A 20,000-nucleotide genomic window follows, 5' to 3' on the forward strand; every position below is an offset into this window, starting at 1 on the left:
TATTATTGATGTATGTATTTGTATCTGGAACAAGTTTAAAGAGTCCCTAAAATAATTCTGAAAGCTTGCCAGCTATAAGAAAAAGGTTTCTTTACTAAGAGAGTGTGTGTGAGAGAGAGAAAGAGAGAGAGAGAAAGAGAGAGAGAGAAAGAGAGTATAACTGCAAGAGAAAAAAAGTAGATAAAAAAATGAAAGAAAAAAATGAGGAAAAGAAAAAATGAGCGAAGGTTTTTATCTCTTTCCTGTTTGATGTTATTTTCTGTTGACTGGAACCAATGTTATAATGGTAAAGAACAGCACTGGTGAAGAGAGAAGAGGACATCGGAATAGAGAGTACTTACATGTGAAGGAATGTACAGATCAAACACTGTATGTGTGTCCAAGTCAATAGCGTGAAAGCCTATACTGGAAGCATATATTACTTTCAATCTTTGATTCTCTTCAATGGTGAGGTCCACTAACAGAGGTCGATTTTGTAGCTCAGGTATGGACTGGAAAACAAAAAGAAAAAAACGATAATAATAATAATAATATTAATAATAATAATAATAATAATAATAATACTAAATAGATTGAAGAAGTAAAAAAAAAAAACATATGTGCGGACTAGAAATAAGTTTATTTCGATGTCAAAAGAAATAAATTATTTAACATTATTCTCAGGCATGTCGCTATGATTTCTTGTATGAATTATTATAAGACAGAAGCTGAAATACAGGAGAGAGAGAGATAGATAGAAAGACAAAGAGAGGTGTACAAATATACCTTATTCAGTGATGCTCAAATGATATCCATGTACACACATATATGTAAGCACAATGGCTGAGAAGTTAAGGTGCTATAGCCAATTTTTTTTTCTGTTTTTTTTTCCTGTTTTTTTCTTTTGTATTTTTTTTTTTATTTCTCCCTGACCAAAGCACATACCACAATTTGTTTCAGCCTGCCTGGCTAAACAAAAACTAGTTTGCATTCCTACTTCATGGTTGAAAAGCTAACAGTGGGAAGGACATCCAGCAACAAGAAAAAAAAAAATTGTCTCCATATACATGCAATAGCTATACATAAGGGTATCTGTGTGCTTGCATGTGTGTATGGGCATAAGTATACACACACACACACACACACACACACACACACACACAGCAGCCATTTGGCAAGGTCTTAGAGTGTTGGCAAGATTACTTTGTGGTGGTCATTCTGGGTGCTTGAGCTACGAGTTCAAATCCTGCCATGATCAACTTTACTTTGCATCCTTTTGTGGTTAGGAATATATCAATATATGATGGGGGGAGGGTCACTTCTATTTTTCTTTCTTTTTGTTCATCTGTGTCTTTCTGAAAGACATCGGCTGTGGTTAGACTTGGAAAAGGGTAAGCTCCATAAAAGGGGTGAACTTCACAAAACTGTCATAGCAGTACTCCTATGAGTCCACCACAAAGTAGAGACCCCATGGTAAGGCAAGACAGCATATACATGTGTATATACAAATATACATATATTTATATATATACACACACACACACAAATACATACAAATATGCATATGTCTTTATATATACATGCATGTATATGTGCATATCATCATCATCATCATCATCGTTTAACGTCCGCTTTCCATGCTAGCATGGGTTGGACGATTTGACTGAGGACTGGTGAAACCGGATGGCAACACCAGGCTCCAGTCTGATTTGGCAGAGTTTCTACAGCTGGATGCCCTTCCTAACGCCAACCACTCAGAGAGTGTAGTGGGTGCTTTTACGTGTCACCCGCACGAAAACGGCCACGCTCGAAATGGTGTCTTTTATGTGCCACCCGCACAAGCCAGTCCAGGGGCACTGGCAACGATCTCGCTCGAAAATCCTACAGGAGCCAGTCAGGCGGTACTGGCAACGGCCACGCTCAAAATGGTGCATCTCATGTGCCAACCGCACAAGAACCAGTCCAGGGGCACTGGCAACGATCTTACTTGGCTTGCCGGGTCTTCTCACGCACAGCCCATTTCCAAAGGTCTCGGTCCGTAGTCATCGCCTCGGTGAGGCCCAATGTACGAAGGTCTTGCCTCACCACCTCAGCCCAGGTCTTCCTGGGCCTACCTCTTCCACGGGTTCCCTCAACTGTTAGGGTGTGGCACTTTTTCACGCAGCTATCCTCCTCCATTCTCACCACATGTCCATACCAGCGCAATCGTCTCTCTTGCACGCCACAACTGATGCTTCTAATGTTCAGCTTTTCTCTCAAGATACTTACACTCTGACGGGTATTCACATTTCACATGTGCATATATATATATATATATATATATATATATATATATATATATATATATATATATATATATATATATATAGTTCGAATTTACAGTAAACAAGATGAAGACGGTGTAGGAACAATGTGTGTGTGTGTATATATATATATATATATATATATATATATCTGCCATATATTAGCATAGCATCTGTCAAAATTGACCGAGTTTATTTGAGTATGGACTACATTATGCAAATGAATATCACGTGTGGTAAGTAGCTTGCTTACCAACCACATGGTTCCGGGTTCATTCCCACTGCATGGCACCTTGGGCAAGTTTCTTCTTCTATAGCCTCAGGCCAACCAAAGACTTGTGAGTGGATTTGGTAGACGGAAACTGAAAGAAGCCCGTCATATATATGTGTGTATATATATGTATGTGTATATGTCTGTGTGTCTGTGTCTGTCCTCCCAACATCGCTTGACAACCAATGGTGGTGTGTTTACATCTCCGTAACTTAGCGGTTCGGCAAAAAGAGACCGATAGTATAAGTACTAGGCTTACAAAGAATAAGTCCTGGAGTCGATTTGCTCGACTAAAGGCGGTGCTCCAGCATGGCCGCAGTCAAATGACTGAAACAAGTAAAAGAGAGTATTTGCATTACTCTAGTCAGAGAGTGTAATAAACACACATAGAGTGGGATGTATACAAACCATTCTATACTGAAAGAAATCAAGTATAAGACAATGACACTTGTTGAAAATTTAAACATTATACGAATAGCATTTCTTTCAGAGCACCTCAACTTCACTAATCTACAAGTAGTCTAGTAGTGTACTGTTAACTTCAACATTAACGAATGACATACAAAGTCACCGAAACAACCAAAACTATAAATACAAAACACAAACAAGATATGGTGTAGTACAATGCAATGTAAATAGTCTGACTCCCTCAATGGCTCTAACTTATTAAAAACCAAATGAATATGAATCAATGCATATATGAATACCGGAATTTGGCTATATATGCACATATATAGCAGGAGTGGCTGTGTGGTAAGTAGCTTGCTTATCAACCACATGGTTCTGGGTTCAGTCCCACTGTGTGGCACCTTGGGCAAGTGTCTTCTACTATAGCCTCGTGCCGACCATAGCCTTGTGAGTGGATTTGGTAGACGGAAACTGAAAGAAGCCTGTCATATATACATATACATATATATCTATATCTATATATATATATATATATATATATATATATATCAGCAACATAGATGCAGGAGTGGCTATGTGGTAAGCAGCTTGCTTACCAACCACATGGTTCTGGGTTCAGTCCCACTGTGTGGCACCTGGGGAAAGTGTCTTCTACTATAGCCTCATGCCAACCATAGCCTTGTGAGTGGATTTGGGAGATGGAAACTGAAAGAAGCCCGTCATATATACATATATATATATATATATATATATATATATATATCAGCAACATAGATGCAGGAGTGGCTATGTGGTAAGCAGCTTGCTTACCAACCACATGGTTCTGGGTTCAGTCCCACTGCGTGGCACCTTGGGCCGACCAAAGCCTTGTGAGTGGATTTGGTAGACGGAAACTGAAAGAGGCCTGTTTATTCAACTAAAGATTCTTCGAAGCAGTGCCCCAGCATGGCCACAGTCTAATAACTGAAACAAGTATAAAAGAAAAGATATGTATTTATTATATATTATGTATGTCTCAGATGTACTGACACGTAAAATTCTTAACTACATCAACACTGTGATCCTCAGAAGATAACCAATCACCAGTCCATTAGCTGCATTTTCAATATGCTTTTGACTTGTTTATCGCCACTCACATAGTCACCCCTTACACACACACACACACACACACACACATACGTTTGTGTGCATGTTTGCGTGTAGTCATACAAATCGTTATTGACAAATGAATACTGACAAGAAAAATTTCTTCCTAACTGAAATTTAAGTAAACTCTTGAGCTCTGTTTGTAACGCTAAATGTTTTGACACTGTCTATATGAGAAACTTTCAAATTTATCAGAAACTTCTGCTGACAAATAATTAGGCGAAGAAAAAGAAACATGATGACAACAAAAGTAAACTCTAATATATTATGTGTAAGTCATTTATGTTCTTATACTTAGCAGCAGCTGCCAGTAGTGACATGCTGTTTCTCTGTGATGATGACATAACTAGAATGGCAGTTCCAGGGTCTTGCTTCTCACCTGCTACATCCACCTCTACTCACACCATCTCTAACCACCTGTTTATTCTCTGGTCATGTTCTTATGAAACTAACCCCTGCCACTTCACCCAATCTACTCTCTATATTCTCTCTGGTCATTAAACTGTGGCCATGCTGGAGTATTGCTTTCAAGAATTTTTAGTTGAATAAATTGACTCCCGTATTTTTTTTTTTTTTTTTTCCTTTAAATTCAGAAATTGTCATTAGTGTGGGAAAGAAATTTATTTGGGGGTTGCAAACCCAGGCCTGAAATTTTATTTTTACAAACAAGGTCAATTTTTTCAATCTTAATAATCAAAACAAACACCATAATAATAATAATAATAATAATAATAATAATAACAAGAACACCCAGAGAGCGCAAATCTCTGCCAATTCAACACCAATGTCCTCTCAACGATTAACCGGAGATGATTTTTAAAATGAGAATATCTGAAATAAAATTGGCTGCTCTCACAAACAAGAATACTAAAAATGAACCCGATCGGTCTCAAATAGAAAAATAATCCAAATATATACATATATAGAGTGAGAGGTGAAGGGAGAGGAGATGAAATACTAATACAGTGAAGGAGAAATAGTGAGAATAATAGCCATGACTGAGAGGGTGTTAGAGAAAGTAATGACAATGAGAAAGATGAAACGAAGTGATGAAGAGAGCATCATATGAATGAGAAAGGAAGGGGTGAGAGATGAATAACAAAGGAAGGAGTGAAAAAGTTGATAAACAGCATTTGAAGTGTGAGTACATGTGTGTAAAAGAGAGATACGTTTATGTGCATGTGTGTGTATATGTACGCTGACCCACACACATGCGCACAAACAAAAAGGAACGCAGTGTAAATAATGGACAGAGTCAAGACTATTGAAAAGGTTGCAAGACGCAACGAAAATTTTAGGAAAATAAAAATAAGGAATAAGTAGAAATTTTACCCATGAGTGTGTTAAATTATAAGGAACAAGAAGAAAATGACTCTCCCCAGACACAACAGAACATGCTTCAGCACACGAACTCACATAAAGAATCTTGCAAACCAAATCCAAAAACGAAATGAGAAGAAGTTCAAAAGTTTGTTATATTAAACTGCAATCTTTTCAAATTTTTATGTTTTCTAAACATTGAAGAGATTTGTCTCAGCATCGATGCTGGTTGCTAGATTTACAGATATGTTACATAAGACAACACAATATGTGTGTATCTGTGCATGCATGTGTAGGATAGGATTGTAAATATATAAACATATGTATGAATGATTGTATATGTATAAGCACTCTATGTGCCATTATACTGAAGCTGAACAAGTGTGATAATTACTAAACAATTAGAAATTGTATTCTAGAGTCAAGAGAATTACAATGATACAGGTTATCAATCCTCTTATGAGAGAGCTGGCTTTATTTTCACTCCATTTGCTAACAGTATCCATGTAGTTGGTTGCGTTGAGCTAGAGAAGATACCGATGACTGTAGCTATTCCAAAAGTTGGTAATAGATCATGGAAAGCTAACGTCTTTGGATATGGAATTCAGACTAATAGAATGGGTTTCAATTAATTTCGACAGAAGTCTGACGTTAATGGTTAAGGAAGGAAGAAGTGTTAGGATTGACATTAACTGGAACGAGGAGTTTACCATTGCAAAAGTGCACGCACACACACACACACACACACACACACACGCGCGCACACACAGCTTTTCCATTCTTTCTCATCCTAATCACATGTTGTTACAGATAAGTGTCTGCCAGATTTATCCCCAGCATCATTTATCAGAGATACTGTCATTAAGCCGAAATCACAATCAATACAGTCATGCCACTAAACATGCCAGACTGGATGGGGTGGCAGTGATGCAAGAGTAAGAAGCGGCAAGACAATGGTGGCGGCAGCGATGGTGGTGTGCACTTATAAGGTACAACAACAACAACAACAAAATTAATGATGATGATGATGATGATGATGATAGGAAAGCATTGATGGGAGTAGTTATTTATCTAGTTTTCCCACCTGAAATCAGCAGAGTCCAACAGACTGACTGATTGACACAGGCTGAGAAGAGACAATATAATTCCATCGCCCCTGCTACCCACCCTCACACACTCTCTCTCTCAACTCATCCGCCCAAATACTGATAATATGGCAATAATACAATCAACTCCTCCCACGGCTGCCCCCCCCCCCACCGCCCCACCCCTCCCAGCCACCTATCATTTACAGTAGGCTCAGGTGTGATGGCAATGGCAGCGGCGGTAGCAGTGGTGCTGATGATGCCAGTGGTTAATGGCGGCAAGGAGGTGAGACCGGGGGGGGGGGGGGGTGAAGGAAGAGAGGTTCTCTCTCTCTCTTGCTACCCCACCGCCCGCCCGCCCGCCCGCCCGTCCCCACCACCATCAATTTCATTTTAAAAAACAAAAAACAGTACAGCACAGAACAGAACAAACAAGCAAAGCAAGCAACAACCAATAAATAAATAAATAAAATATACGAACCGAAAACAAAACAAAGAATAAAAGATCAGAGAGGAGGCAATTTAAACAGCATTAACACAATGCAAAGGGAGACATTACACCTCGTGAGGTTCTGCTCAGGGGTGCAATAGAAACAGCAGCTGCACTATTATTCTTTAACTCCAATTTGCTATGATGGATTTAAACTTACAGCTGCTACAACAATTAGTCTTCATCACTGTTTTTGATGATGATAACAATAATGATAACGATGATGATTGTTTTTCCAAAGATAATTCTATATATTTACTTTATGTTGTTCATCAACACAAATGCCGATATATATATATATATATATATATATATATATATATATATATATATATATATTATATGCACACACACACACACAACTGCTACCACCTCTGTCACCACCATCATCTCACTACGTCTATGACTGCCATCATTGCCACTTCTATCACCACCACCACCACCACCACCATCATCATCATCATCATCACCACCACCTCCATCGCCATCACCACCACCCCCATCACAACTTCCATTGCCACTGCCAGCATCTCCAGCCATTACTACTACCAGCACCACCATCGCCATCTATACCATGACCACCACGACCACAACTCCAAATCCTATAAACTAATGCCACTACTACAACAGCCACCCATCACAACACTCACCATTGCCACTACTGGCAACACTACAACAGCCATCTTCACCGCCACCATCTTCACCACCACCATCATCATCATCATTACCTCCACCCCACCACAACAACAACTACCATTGCCACTGCTGGTATCTCCAACCATTACCACCACCACCGCCGCCATCTATACCACCACCACCACCACCACCACCACCACTCCAACTCCTACAAACTAATGCTACTCCCACAACAACCACCCATCACAACACTCGCCACTGCCACTGCTGTCAACACCACCACCAATACCACTCCAAACACACTATAAACTTCTACTGCTACCACTTCTACAAACACCTCCCTCTTCTCACTCATACCATCCAAACACAATAACCTACTGCAAGAATCATCCCTACCACCAACACCATCTCTACCCCCCCACACACACACAAGTTATTCTTATCCCTTTACCGATATATATTATTAATCTTATTTATTTAGTCTTCCTACTTAAATTTCTATTAATTGTATTATGTCCACTAATTCATTGGCACTCTCCCGGTTCCTTTTAATCCAGTCCAGCAGCATCAAGCCAAACAAGGCAATAGACATTAATAGGAGGTAATCAAAGACGCAAGTAAATATTTAATAGCAAGCACAACATAATCCCCTCTCTCTCTCTCTCTCTCTTACATATGTTCTTCTATCCAACCACTGACTTTCGACCATCCAAATAACCTCATCTAGTTGTTCCTATCTGTTAGCCAAGAGAAGCTGGAAAGAGCATGGAAACTACATATATACAAATATGCATGTATGTATGTATGTATGAATTGATGGAAGGATGTTTACACATGCACAAAGTAGTATGTGTGTTGTGGGGTATGGATATTGTGTTTACACAGCACACAGCATAAATGAGAATACCTGAAACACATAATGCAGGTAAATCTAGTTATTTATTTGAAAGCCTTTGGCTGAGGAGATTGCAGACAATGTGAAGACATCCTATTGTTCTCTTAAGGAAACAAATCGCCATACAAATCTGTTTTGGTGATGACTACCTCTGATCAGACACACACACTCTCTCTCTCTCTCACTTTGTACCCCCCCCCCACACACACACACAACATAGGTGTGTGTGTGTGTGTGTGTGTGTGTGTGTGTGTGTGTGTGTGTGTGTAAAATTCTATCAGATAATACAATCGTTCTTGCAAATATTTGATACATAAATACTTAAAACAGCCTTGGGCTATTTCAATGAAATGAAACTGGTAGATGGAAACTGTAAGGATGCTCATTGTGTGTGCGTGTGAATATAAACATAGACAAAATCTACAATTGGCACTGCCTTTCCTGGAAAATAACCTAAGCGGCCTCTTCATTGTTGGCATCGGCTCATTTAAAGAACAAACAAAGCAAATCATAACTCGGTTACAGTCATCCCAGTATTTGTCCTCTCTTGTAAAACATAGGTAATCATTGCTATAAATGGAAATAGAAACACAACATCATAGTTAAATTCTATATTAAAAATAATAATGATAATAATAATAACAAGAGCACTCAGAGAGCGCAAACCTCTGCCAAGGCAACACCAACATCCTCTCAAAGATTAACCATGGAAGATTTTTAAAATGGGAATATCTAAAATAAACTTGACTGCTCTCACAAATGAACCCAACCACTCTCAAAAATTAAGTAAAAAAAAAACAGGAAAAACAATGCAGAATCCTTGTCCGGTACCAGATCGATCCCAAAATCTAATCAGTTCGAGCCAGTCATGACATCAAGCATGCCTGAAAGTTTCATCCGAATCCATCTTGTGGTTCTCGAGATATTCTGTCCACGAACAAACAACAAACACAACTGAAAACAATACCTCTGCCTTTGCTAATAATAATAATAATAATAATAATAATAATAATAATAATAAAAGAGGCTATGCACACATATCAACATGGCCCAGTTTGTAATTGCTATAATAATTTCAATCCAGGGCTACAATAGAAGACACTTGCTTAAGGTCCTACACAATGGTCAATCCAATAGATAAAAAAAAAATAAAGCACAAATACATTGATGGTTTATACTTCAGGCTTTGGTGCCTTTATTAGAAGTCAAGAAAGACTTGAATGATACTGGGGTCATATATTTAAATGAAATCCCACAAACAGGCATGATCATGTGGTTAAGAAGCTAGATTTGCAGGTGTGTGGTTTCAGGTTCAATTCCACTCTGTGGCACCTTGGGCCAACAAATTCCTTGTTGTGAGTGAATTTGGTTGACAGAAACTGTGTAGAAGCACATCTTACATATATATATATATATATATATATATATATATATATTTAGACACACAAACATACACACAGTGGACTTCCATACAGTTTCTGTCTACCAAATTCACTAACAAGGCATTGGTCAGCCCACGTTTATAGTAGAAGACATTTGCCCAAGGGGCTGCACAATGGGGTCAGAAATACAAAAACCAAGAAAGAAAGAATGAATGAAAGAAGAAAAACTCGAACTAAAATTCCTCTTTATGGGTTTTGAACTCACGACTACTATTAGGAAAATAAACAGAGAGAAGTTTTTCGTTTTTAGCTCATGAGTCAAAGACAAAATGTTCAAAAATAAACAATGGAAAGGAAAATAAATCAAAAAAAAAATCGACCCATTGATTTATTGATGAGCAGGGAGTTTCGGATGGAGAAAACAGCACAGCTGATTGGTAAGTAAGTATTCATTAGTTCACAGAGCATTGGTAAATCAAAGTTAACTACATATGACTTGCGGATAACAGTTGACCGAGCACTGCTTATTATAGTCTTTCTGCGTATTCAACTAGTTAGTTACAGTAGAAAAATGTCAACGGTTCTGGCTTAATCACCTGAATTACCTGGTCTTGTTTTACTGTTTTCTTTTAGCGAAAGTGGATGGCTTTGAAATGACAACGACTTTTATTATTAATCAGACATCTACTGAAAATACCTTTCAGAAGAGAGCGGATATAATAATGATATCTCATGTCATCTTAATAACAGTACCATCTTTGTTAGGAAAAGACAAGCAAGTAATTAGGAGTTCATTTACATTCTTCCTACCCCCACCACCACCACTGCCGCCGCTACTAATTACACATAAGACCAGTTTTGTTTTTAGTTTCTATCGGGGAAGGGGGGGGTGTAGCTGATTGAACCAACCTCAGTGTATTGTTTGTACTTAATTTTAACGATCCACTAATGAACTAAAGACAAATATATGATTGGGAAGATATGAGCTCTGAATGATGAGGCTTAAACTTCTCCGTCTGACACTCAACCAATTCGCTATTTTCCTGGCGCTACTATGATAAAAATAATTTCTTATCTGGTACAAGGTCTTTAAAGGAGTGGAGGTTAACAAGAAAGGATAAAACAAAAAAAACAAAAAATTATTTCAACCAATATAAAATGAAAAAAAACCGTACATCAGAAATAAATGACAGTTATTCTCTTTCCTTTTAATCCTCAATATAGTAAATTAAGCTGTCATCCTAGCAGTGCTGACGAGAATTGAAACCAGAATGTGTGTCATCCTACCAGTGCTGACAGGAATTGAAACCAGAATGTGTGTCTGTAAAGGTATGTACCATATTTAATGGCACATAATGTACATGGGTGGAGGCGCAATGGCCCAGAGGTTAGGGCAGCAAACTCGCGGTCATAGGATCGTGGTTTCGATTCCCAGATCAGGCGTTGTGAGTGTTTATTGAGCGAAAACACCTAAAGCTCTACGAGGCTCCAGCAGGGATTGGTGGCGAACCCTGCTGTACCCTTTCACCACAACTTTCTCTCACTCTTACTTCTTGTTTCTGTTGTGCCTGTAATTCAAAGGGTCAGCCTTGTCGCACTGTGTCCCGCTGAATATCCCCGAGAACTACATTAAGGGTACACGTGTCTGTGGAGTGCTCAGCCATTTGCACATTAATTTCACGAGCAGGCTGTTCCGTTGATTGGATCAACTGGAACCCTCGACGTCGTAAGCGACGGAGTGCCAACAATCCAGAACTATATAATCTAACGTGTCCTTTTATAAAACTGTAGGGTGTGATTGTGATTTGAGGAAGAATTAGCTGCTATTTCAAACAGGTTGAGTAACAGCTCAACAATTCATTGTAATTAGAACCGGCTGATTTTAATTCCTCCAGCAAGAAGTAACCAAAGGGTTGAGAAGGATGTGGTTGTAGGAATTAAAATGTAATGAAGTTAGGGGAATGAATTTGGGTAGGAACGAAACACGTCTTTCCAGTTCAGAAGAACAAATATCCAATGCCACAGAAACCAAAGATAAGCAACAGCTTAGTGATCTGCGAAAGTCTGAGATAGAATCATACCCTAACCCATTAACTGCAAAATTAAATTTCATGGTTATTCCAGTAATGATGTTATGGTGTTAAATACCTAGCAACAAATAGAATTGATATTTTCTGCAGGTCATGTTGCCTCCATAAACTCGACAGATCTCATCAAAAAATAGTTTCAGACATGTCATTCCTCAATAAAAGATAGATTGGTGTATAAAAATGCTTTCTGCAGTTAAGGGTAATGAAATTCTGAATAGATATATCTGATTTCTGAAGTAAAAGGATGAAAGTGACTGGAATGTATTAACCACTGATGTATTATCATGTGATCTGTTACACATCTGATCACTTTCATACCATAATTCAAGTGTAGCAGAGATGTATTTACAATACCTATATTATTCATACACTTCAAAATTACACCACTATTTTTCTTGACCACTCATTTAATACCAAACACAAGTTATATATTAAGAAATACCATAGAATCAAATTACTGTATTTGATGGCATATAAGATACTTTTTTCCCCCAAAAAAATATTTCAAAGAATCCCCTCCAAGTCCTATAAGTGAAGTGGACCCCAACCTCCCTCCCATAAGCTAATTTTGTCCCTGATGCTCTTCTTTATATGTGCTGCTGAAATTGGTGTCTTATATGTCCAGACTAATGACTATGGTATATTCAGATACACCATAGTATCATTATAGGTTTCCGCATATCTTTGGTAGAATCATTCAGTTTTATTGATAGCAAATGATTAATGTAAGAGACATGCAGAAGTAATCTGTAGTGGTATGTAAATCTCCAATCCTTGAACCTATAGTCTACTTGACAGATGTTTAAATAACAGTAAAATTTCACAGCCTGATGTTATCTTGGAAATCACTTAGAATTCACAAGAGTTGCCAATTAGAAGGAAACTGATGAAATGGAAAACAAAAAACCAAGATTTGTAATTGATCCAAAATATTTCTACTAATAGCTGGGAGCTGGTTTGGAGCTTTTGTCTATATCTATCAAAAAATTACAAACAAAATGGGTTAACGTGTATTTAATTTATTTACACACATAATAGAAATGGCTGCCAAATACTTCGCAGTGAAATGGAAAAAAAAAAAAAAAAGATATCTACAGAAATTCCCAACTGATATCATTTATTCTCTAACAGTACAACTACCCTTGTCTATCACCAATTCGTTTATCATTGATCCAGTATAACATGGTACACTCAATTGTGAAGCCTATGCTTCTCATGGATTTAATCTGTGATAACACAGGTCAACAATCAGTCAAAGAATCTACTTGGAATGCAAAGCCACACCCCAGCCACCATCCACAATGCTCAGCTATTCGGAATGCACAAACTATCATTTATACAGATTTATGTACTTTACCCATCGTCATGGGACCAGTGAAGTGAAAATGAATGAAAGTGCCTGATCCTAACAAATGATGCAGACAAGTGTACACTAAACAGGAAAACATAGAAATGACCAAGAAAATGGTGGAAGCTTTGCATCTGTGGGCTACCAGTTTGGTGTCATTGAACCCATCGTTTGTTCCATTTACAAAGTGCAACGAGAAGATTCATTTATTTTATTTAAACCAAACTTCCATGATAAACAAGGACAGATGTGTTAGGATAATATTAAATAAATATTCCTACACTTTAGATACTAACATAAGGAGGCTTTTTTTCTTAAAGTGTAGTTTTATAAGAGAGTTCAACTTAGGGAATTATTTGGATTACAAAAGGTTGCAGTAAGACTCGAAACCAAGTCCTCGAATTATGAAGTTTAAGTCTTGACATAACCTTGTTCACATGAGAGGTCACATTATCGACCAATCAGCAGCCAGACATCATGTGAAAGATCATTCTAGAAGACCCTAGAATATTTCACTACAAGGGTTAATTAATGCCTTGATTTTAGGGTGTTATGTCTTTTCATCCGGCGTCACTTTGTTAAATGTCTTTTCATCCACATCCTTTGGTCTGACGTCTTTTTGTCCGATGATTTGTTTGTCCGCTGACAAATCCTATCAATAAAATTCTCAATGATTATTTGATTTTGGTGTTCACTTTGTTTTCTAAAGAGTTTATTTAAAATTGGACAAAAAGCCATTGGGAAAAAATCATCAGACAAAAAGATGTCGGACCAAAAGACGTGGACAAAGTGACATTGGACAAAATGTTGGGTCACAGTTTTTAGCACCAACTTTCAGAATGCATGATCACCTGTAGTCCTGCTCCACACACTCTCTTGCCGGCGTGCTAACGTTTCTGCCAGCTTACTGCCTTGACATATTCTGCCAACTCTGACATATTCTGTCAGTCCGTAATCCTAACTGGTGTTTTAGCAAATCCTTCCAAAAGAAAAGCAAAATGACTTAGATGGAATTTGATCTCAAAGTCCAAACAATAGGAATAAATGCCAACAATGTAGCTAATCCAATGCTTAAATAACTCCTCAATTCATCACCTTCATGATGATGTTAATAAGCATGATGACGTTAATAAGCATGATGATGATTATCATCATCATAATCATAATCATCATAGGAATAATGAAAATAATGGTATTTATAGTAAACTGATGATGGACTTGATGGTGGCAGCTAAACTGCCAATAGTAGTGATGGTCATGGTGGTGCTAACGATATTGATAGCAACAGAGATGGTAATTGGAGGAGTGATAATGTTATTGCTAATCACCATGATGATACAAAAAAAAACCCAAAAAATAACCGAACACTGACAATGAAGACAGTGACAGTGATGGCAGCAGTAGCGGTGGGGGGGTGGTGATGACAATGACAACAATGGCGATGGTGGTGGTGGTGGTGGTGGTGGTGGTTATAGTGCTGAAGACAATGACAAAAAAACCAGCTTACTCCTTTACAGAATGTCATCTGAAAATGCTTGATAGAAACAGAGAAGGAGGAAGCATCCCCCCCACACACACACACATACACACAGAGAAACAAAACCGATGATAGGAAGAACAAGATGAATTTTGCAAGAAATCTTGATGTATTTGTATTTGCTATGTTATCACACAAATAAAGTGATCGCCAACAACAAGAACAAGAACTCATTACCATACTCGTTTCACAACAGACCAAAATAATTGGCAAACATAAAAATAATATCAAAATGAATAATAATAATAATAATAATAATAATAATAATCTTTTCTTTATTAACCACTAAGGAATGGCAAAAAAAACAACATATTGGGAGTGGCACAGAACAATGCAATTAATTGTTTCTAATTTAGACACAAGGCCAGCAATTTGAGGGGAGGATGTTAGTTAATGCCATCGATTCCAGTACTAGTTTATAATAATAATAACAATTACAATAATAATAATAATAAGTATGGATATGGCGTTATGGGTGCCTGGTACCAACATACACTGGAAAAGGTAATGGATGAAAAGGGGAGGGCAAAAATTCCCTTGGACTTCGACTTCCAGACAGACAAGGTATTAGAGCAGAATTTAAACTCAGAACGTTAAAGATGGACAGGATGCCACAAAGCATTTTGCCTGCTGTGCTAACGATTCTGCCAGCTCGCCGTCTTCAACCACCTTTAATTATCTCAAATACTGATATTCTTGCTGTTCCTTTATTTGTTTCAGTCACTTGACTGTGGCCATGCTGGAGCACCACCTTTTTAGTCAAGCAAATCGACCCCCAGGATTCTTTTGTTTGTAAGCCTAGTACTTTTTCTATCAGCTTCATTTGCTGAACTGCTAAGTTACGGGGGGGGGGGGGACATACACACACCAGCATCGGTTATCAAGTGATGGTGGGGGGACAAACACAGACACACAAACACACACAGATATATATATATATATATATATATATATATATATATATATATATATATATATATATATATATATACACACACAACAGGCTTCTTTCAGTTTCCATCTACCAAATCCACTCACAAGGCTTTTGTTGGCCCAAGGCTATAGTAGAAGACACTTGCCCAAGGTGCCACACAGTGGGACTGAACCCGGAACCATGTGGTTGGTAAGCAAGCTACATGCCACACAGCCACTCCTGCAAAGTTTTCGATATTAATATACTCAAACAGATTTCGCTGTTTTGTTTTTATTTTATTTTATTCTCTTTTTTTTTTTTGTGGGGAGGAGGTTGCGTAGTGGAAGAGAAAAGCCACACGGACATGATATTAAAGGAGACTAGATGCTGGACAATGGCCTCTATTGTATTTACACCATGGAAACATCGTGGGGCAAAAACAGATTGGTTCTAACTCCAAACAGTATTTTTGTAAATCAGGTGAGTTATTGCTTTACGTAATATACAATCAGGGCAGGAAATAGCTACAAAATAAGAGCAACGTTTGCTGCTAGTGTTACACTACCATCACACACGTTTACCACCACCACGACTACCACCACCACCGCCACCACCACCGCCACCACCACAACCACCACCACCACCATCATCGTCGTCATCATCATCATCAGCAGCAGCAGCATTATAATATCTATTTTTCACACTTGCCTGAGCTAATTGGAAGAAGTTTACCCAAGTGAAAGTTTTCATCACTGAATGCACATCCTAATGTCAACCATTTTGGCGGAAAATACTGCCTGTGACTTGGAAACTGTCATACCCAACTATAGGGAGCTTTCTTCTTAATTCTATGGCCCTTCTGCCACTTGCATGGCTTTATTCAGATAACCAAAAGAAGAAACGACTGTAAAATGGCAAGACAAACTCTGCTTTCTCATAAACCTTTCTTTCCTTTTTCCCAAAGTGCTACAGCTAAGACTCTTAATTGCTTCCCAGTCAGATAAAATGCACACTTTCATATGTGTGCACAAACATATACATACATACAACCAAGTATAAATACATCCATAAGCATGCATGCACACAGAGATACAACATATGTGCATGCATGCACATACATTAATATTTTCTGTTATTTTATTACCACACACACACACACACACACACACATACAGAAGTCTGTATGAAGAAGAATGAAATACAAAACACACAACTTGAAAATAAAATTGAAATGAGTTCAGAAGTAAACTATTTTTGAAATTATAACTAAGTCTAAATGAACTTGTTTCTGAGTTCTTTGGCAAAAACATATTAGCAAGTGACATCTGAGAAAGCAAGCCAATTTTATATAACATATGCCATACATCTCAGAACTTAATTAACAAAACTCTTATTCCAAAATGCCTCATTTAAATGTATTTTTGATAAAACTTCAAATATACTATGTATAAAAATATAAAAATAATACAAAATTTCTTAAAATGTGAAAAGGTAAAATTTGAACTCTTCCAGTCAGTGAAGATGAAATTTTATTTTTATTTCATTTTTCAAGTCACATTCTTGAGTAGTTTCTAGTGTCCAATTTATCTTACATTCTTCCAAGAAAATAAACAAGTACTTAATGAGGTAATTGGGCTTAAAAATAACTTTGTAAAGCAGTGTGTGCGTGTGTGCTTGTATATCTCTGTGTGTGTTTAAGCATCTGCTCACATACAGACACATGCACACATAAACAAAGGCGACATTCCTCACACACACAAGCACACTCAGAATGGTTTCCAATAATCTTTGCAATAAAATAAAGAAGCTATTGAGAAATATGCACCATTGATAAAGGGCCATTCTAAAATAAAATTCTCATGAAAACACTTTGTGATGAGTATAGGAAGCAGGTAAGTTCTTTAACGTATCATCAGGAAAAGGTGAAGAAAGAGGTTGGAAGTGCACAGCAGAAAGTAAATACACAAGCTTTCATTCTACGAACACGCTAGATAAAAATCTTCTATAGACAGCAGGATTTGTAAGTCAAGCATTTCAGTAAAAGAATAGTAATTTTGTAACTATTCTTCAGACTTTAGTTTCAAAAATATAAATGAACACAGAAGTTTAAAAAACAAAAAAACTATATATGTAAAGTAATAAAGTCATCATCATCGTCATTATTTTAACATCCACTTTTCCATGCTTGCATGGGTTAGATGGAGTTTATTGAGGCAGATTTTCTGTGACTGGATGCCTATTCTGTTGCTAACCCTTACTTATTTCCAAGCAAGATATTTCCCCATGGTTAGACATTTTCTCATAGAATATCAAAAATGAATGGCACTGGTTGTAAGACAGTGGTAATCATTTTACAACTATCACACAAGGAAACACACACACACACATGCAACAGGCTTCTTTCAGTTTCCATCCACCAAATCTGCTCACAAGGCTTTGGTCAACCTGCTGGGGCTATAGTAGATAGAAGACACTTGCCCAACATGCCACACGGTGGGGCTGAACAGAGAACTATGTGGCTGTAAAGCAAACCCCTTACCACACAGCCACACCTACACCTAATAATATTAAATACGATAAACATTTCATGAACAGAAAGTTATAAGGACATCTGACATTTTCATAGTTAAAACACTGAATTTAGATGTTTATCATTGATAAACAGGCAAAACAAAAACAAAAAAAAAGGGAAAAGGAAAGAAAATAACAGTATGGACCAAAGGCAACATGCTATGGCATAATAAATCCAAATGTTTGACGTGAGGTGTCTACATTGATGGAGGAAACAATTTATCAGTTGCTGAATGTCATAATATAGTGTTATTTTAATCCCATTTCAGGGACATTACTGGACATCTTTCACTGTAGCAAGATACTGAACTGAAGCTTAAGACAATTGCCTGGTCTGTTTCAAAGTCTTTTATTTGAGATGTTAATTACCATTTTAGGAATATCAAAGAAATCCTCTAAAGGTTAAAAGAGATGAATGGAAGATTTGGTGTCTTCAAATGTAACAAACATTAATCATATTGGATCTTAGGGATAAAAAAAAAAAAGAGTAGTGTTGACAGAGGAAAGCCAAGGAAGAGATGGGTTTCTGAGAATGAAATATTTCAAGAATGTGTCCAAGAATGTCAGTAGAGAAAAATGAACATTAAATTGATGGCAACAATGATAATGATGACAAAAGGAGTTGAGGATCATAGTATTGATTTAGTCTTGAAATAGTAAATGAGAAAGATTTGAGAATATAGCAAGAAGCCCCTAAACTATGAGAAATGTATGATACAGATACTATACGAAGATTCATTATATGAAACATGCAGTATGTGAAATGGAGGTTTTATAAAGCACATGTAACACAATTCATATTATATGAAGTTTGAGCTGTATATGATGAAGGAGTGTACATTGTGTTTGTCTGAGAAAGTGTACATTCTGTAAGTGTCTGATAAACTGTACCTAGTGGATATGTTTGATACAGTGTACCTAGTAGATATGTATGATGTTTGATAGAGTGTACAATGTGTCTGTCTCATAAAATGTACATTATTTCTGCTAAAATATACAATGTATGGGTGTGTGTGTGTGTGTGTGTGTGTGTGTGTGTGTGTGTGTGTGTGTGTACATACACACACAAATTGGACTTCTTTCAGTCTCTGTCTACCAAATTTACTCACAAGCCTTTGGCTGGCATTGGGCTGTAGAAGAAGACACTTGCCCAAGGTGCCATAAAGTGAGACGAAACCAGAGACTGCATGGTGCATATAATCATCGGGAAACCAAGACTACATGGTGTATATAATTAAGGAGAAGTATGGGTGCAGCAGAAAATAATACGTTAGGACGAGAACTGGAAAACGAAGTAGCTGAAAAGCACAAACTAGTCAGCTAAACCTAATTGGAGTCGTTAACTGGGATATCAAACCGTCAAAGTAATGAGATAGTGTACTAGTTACTAAAACTTAAGAGAATAGAATATTGAATCTAACCGCAAAAAAAAAGAGGAAAAAAAAAAAGGAAGGAAAAATCAGTTATCACCATCAGTAAGTAAAATGTATAAATTTATTTAGTTAGATTTCAATTGTTTTGCTTTGTAATTTATTTATTTATTTTTTCATTAGATAGTTTGTGGAAGGAAACTATATTAGATTCAGGTTGCTGTCTTAAGCAATAAAATAATCAATTGATGTGTTG

At 37.3% G+C, this 20,000-nt stretch overlaps 1 protein-coding gene across 39 annotated transcripts in view; it reads right to left on the minus strand.

Moving 5' to 3' along the window:
- LOC106871661 (serine/threonine-protein kinase mig-15-like) overlaps window positions 1-20,000 on the minus strand; it is a 764,441-nt gene that overhangs the window by 77,227 nt on the left and 667,214 nt on the right. For all 39 annotated transcript variants that reach the window (XM_089357111.1, XM_089357081.1, XM_089357079.1 and 36 more), the window contains one exon: window positions 342-491. In XM_089357111.1, coding sequence (XP_089213237.1) covers window positions 342-491 — 150 coding nt within the window. The remainder of the gene's footprint in view (window positions 1-341; window positions 492-20,000) is intronic.

The sequence above is a fragment of the Octopus bimaculoides genome, chromosome 9, assembly GCF_046866305.1.
Source record: "Octopus bimaculoides isolate indiv1 chromosome 9, ASM4686630v1, whole genome shotgun sequence".
Taxonomy (NCBI): domain Eukaryota; kingdom Metazoa; phylum Mollusca; class Cephalopoda; order Octopoda; family Octopodidae; genus Octopus; species Octopus bimaculoides.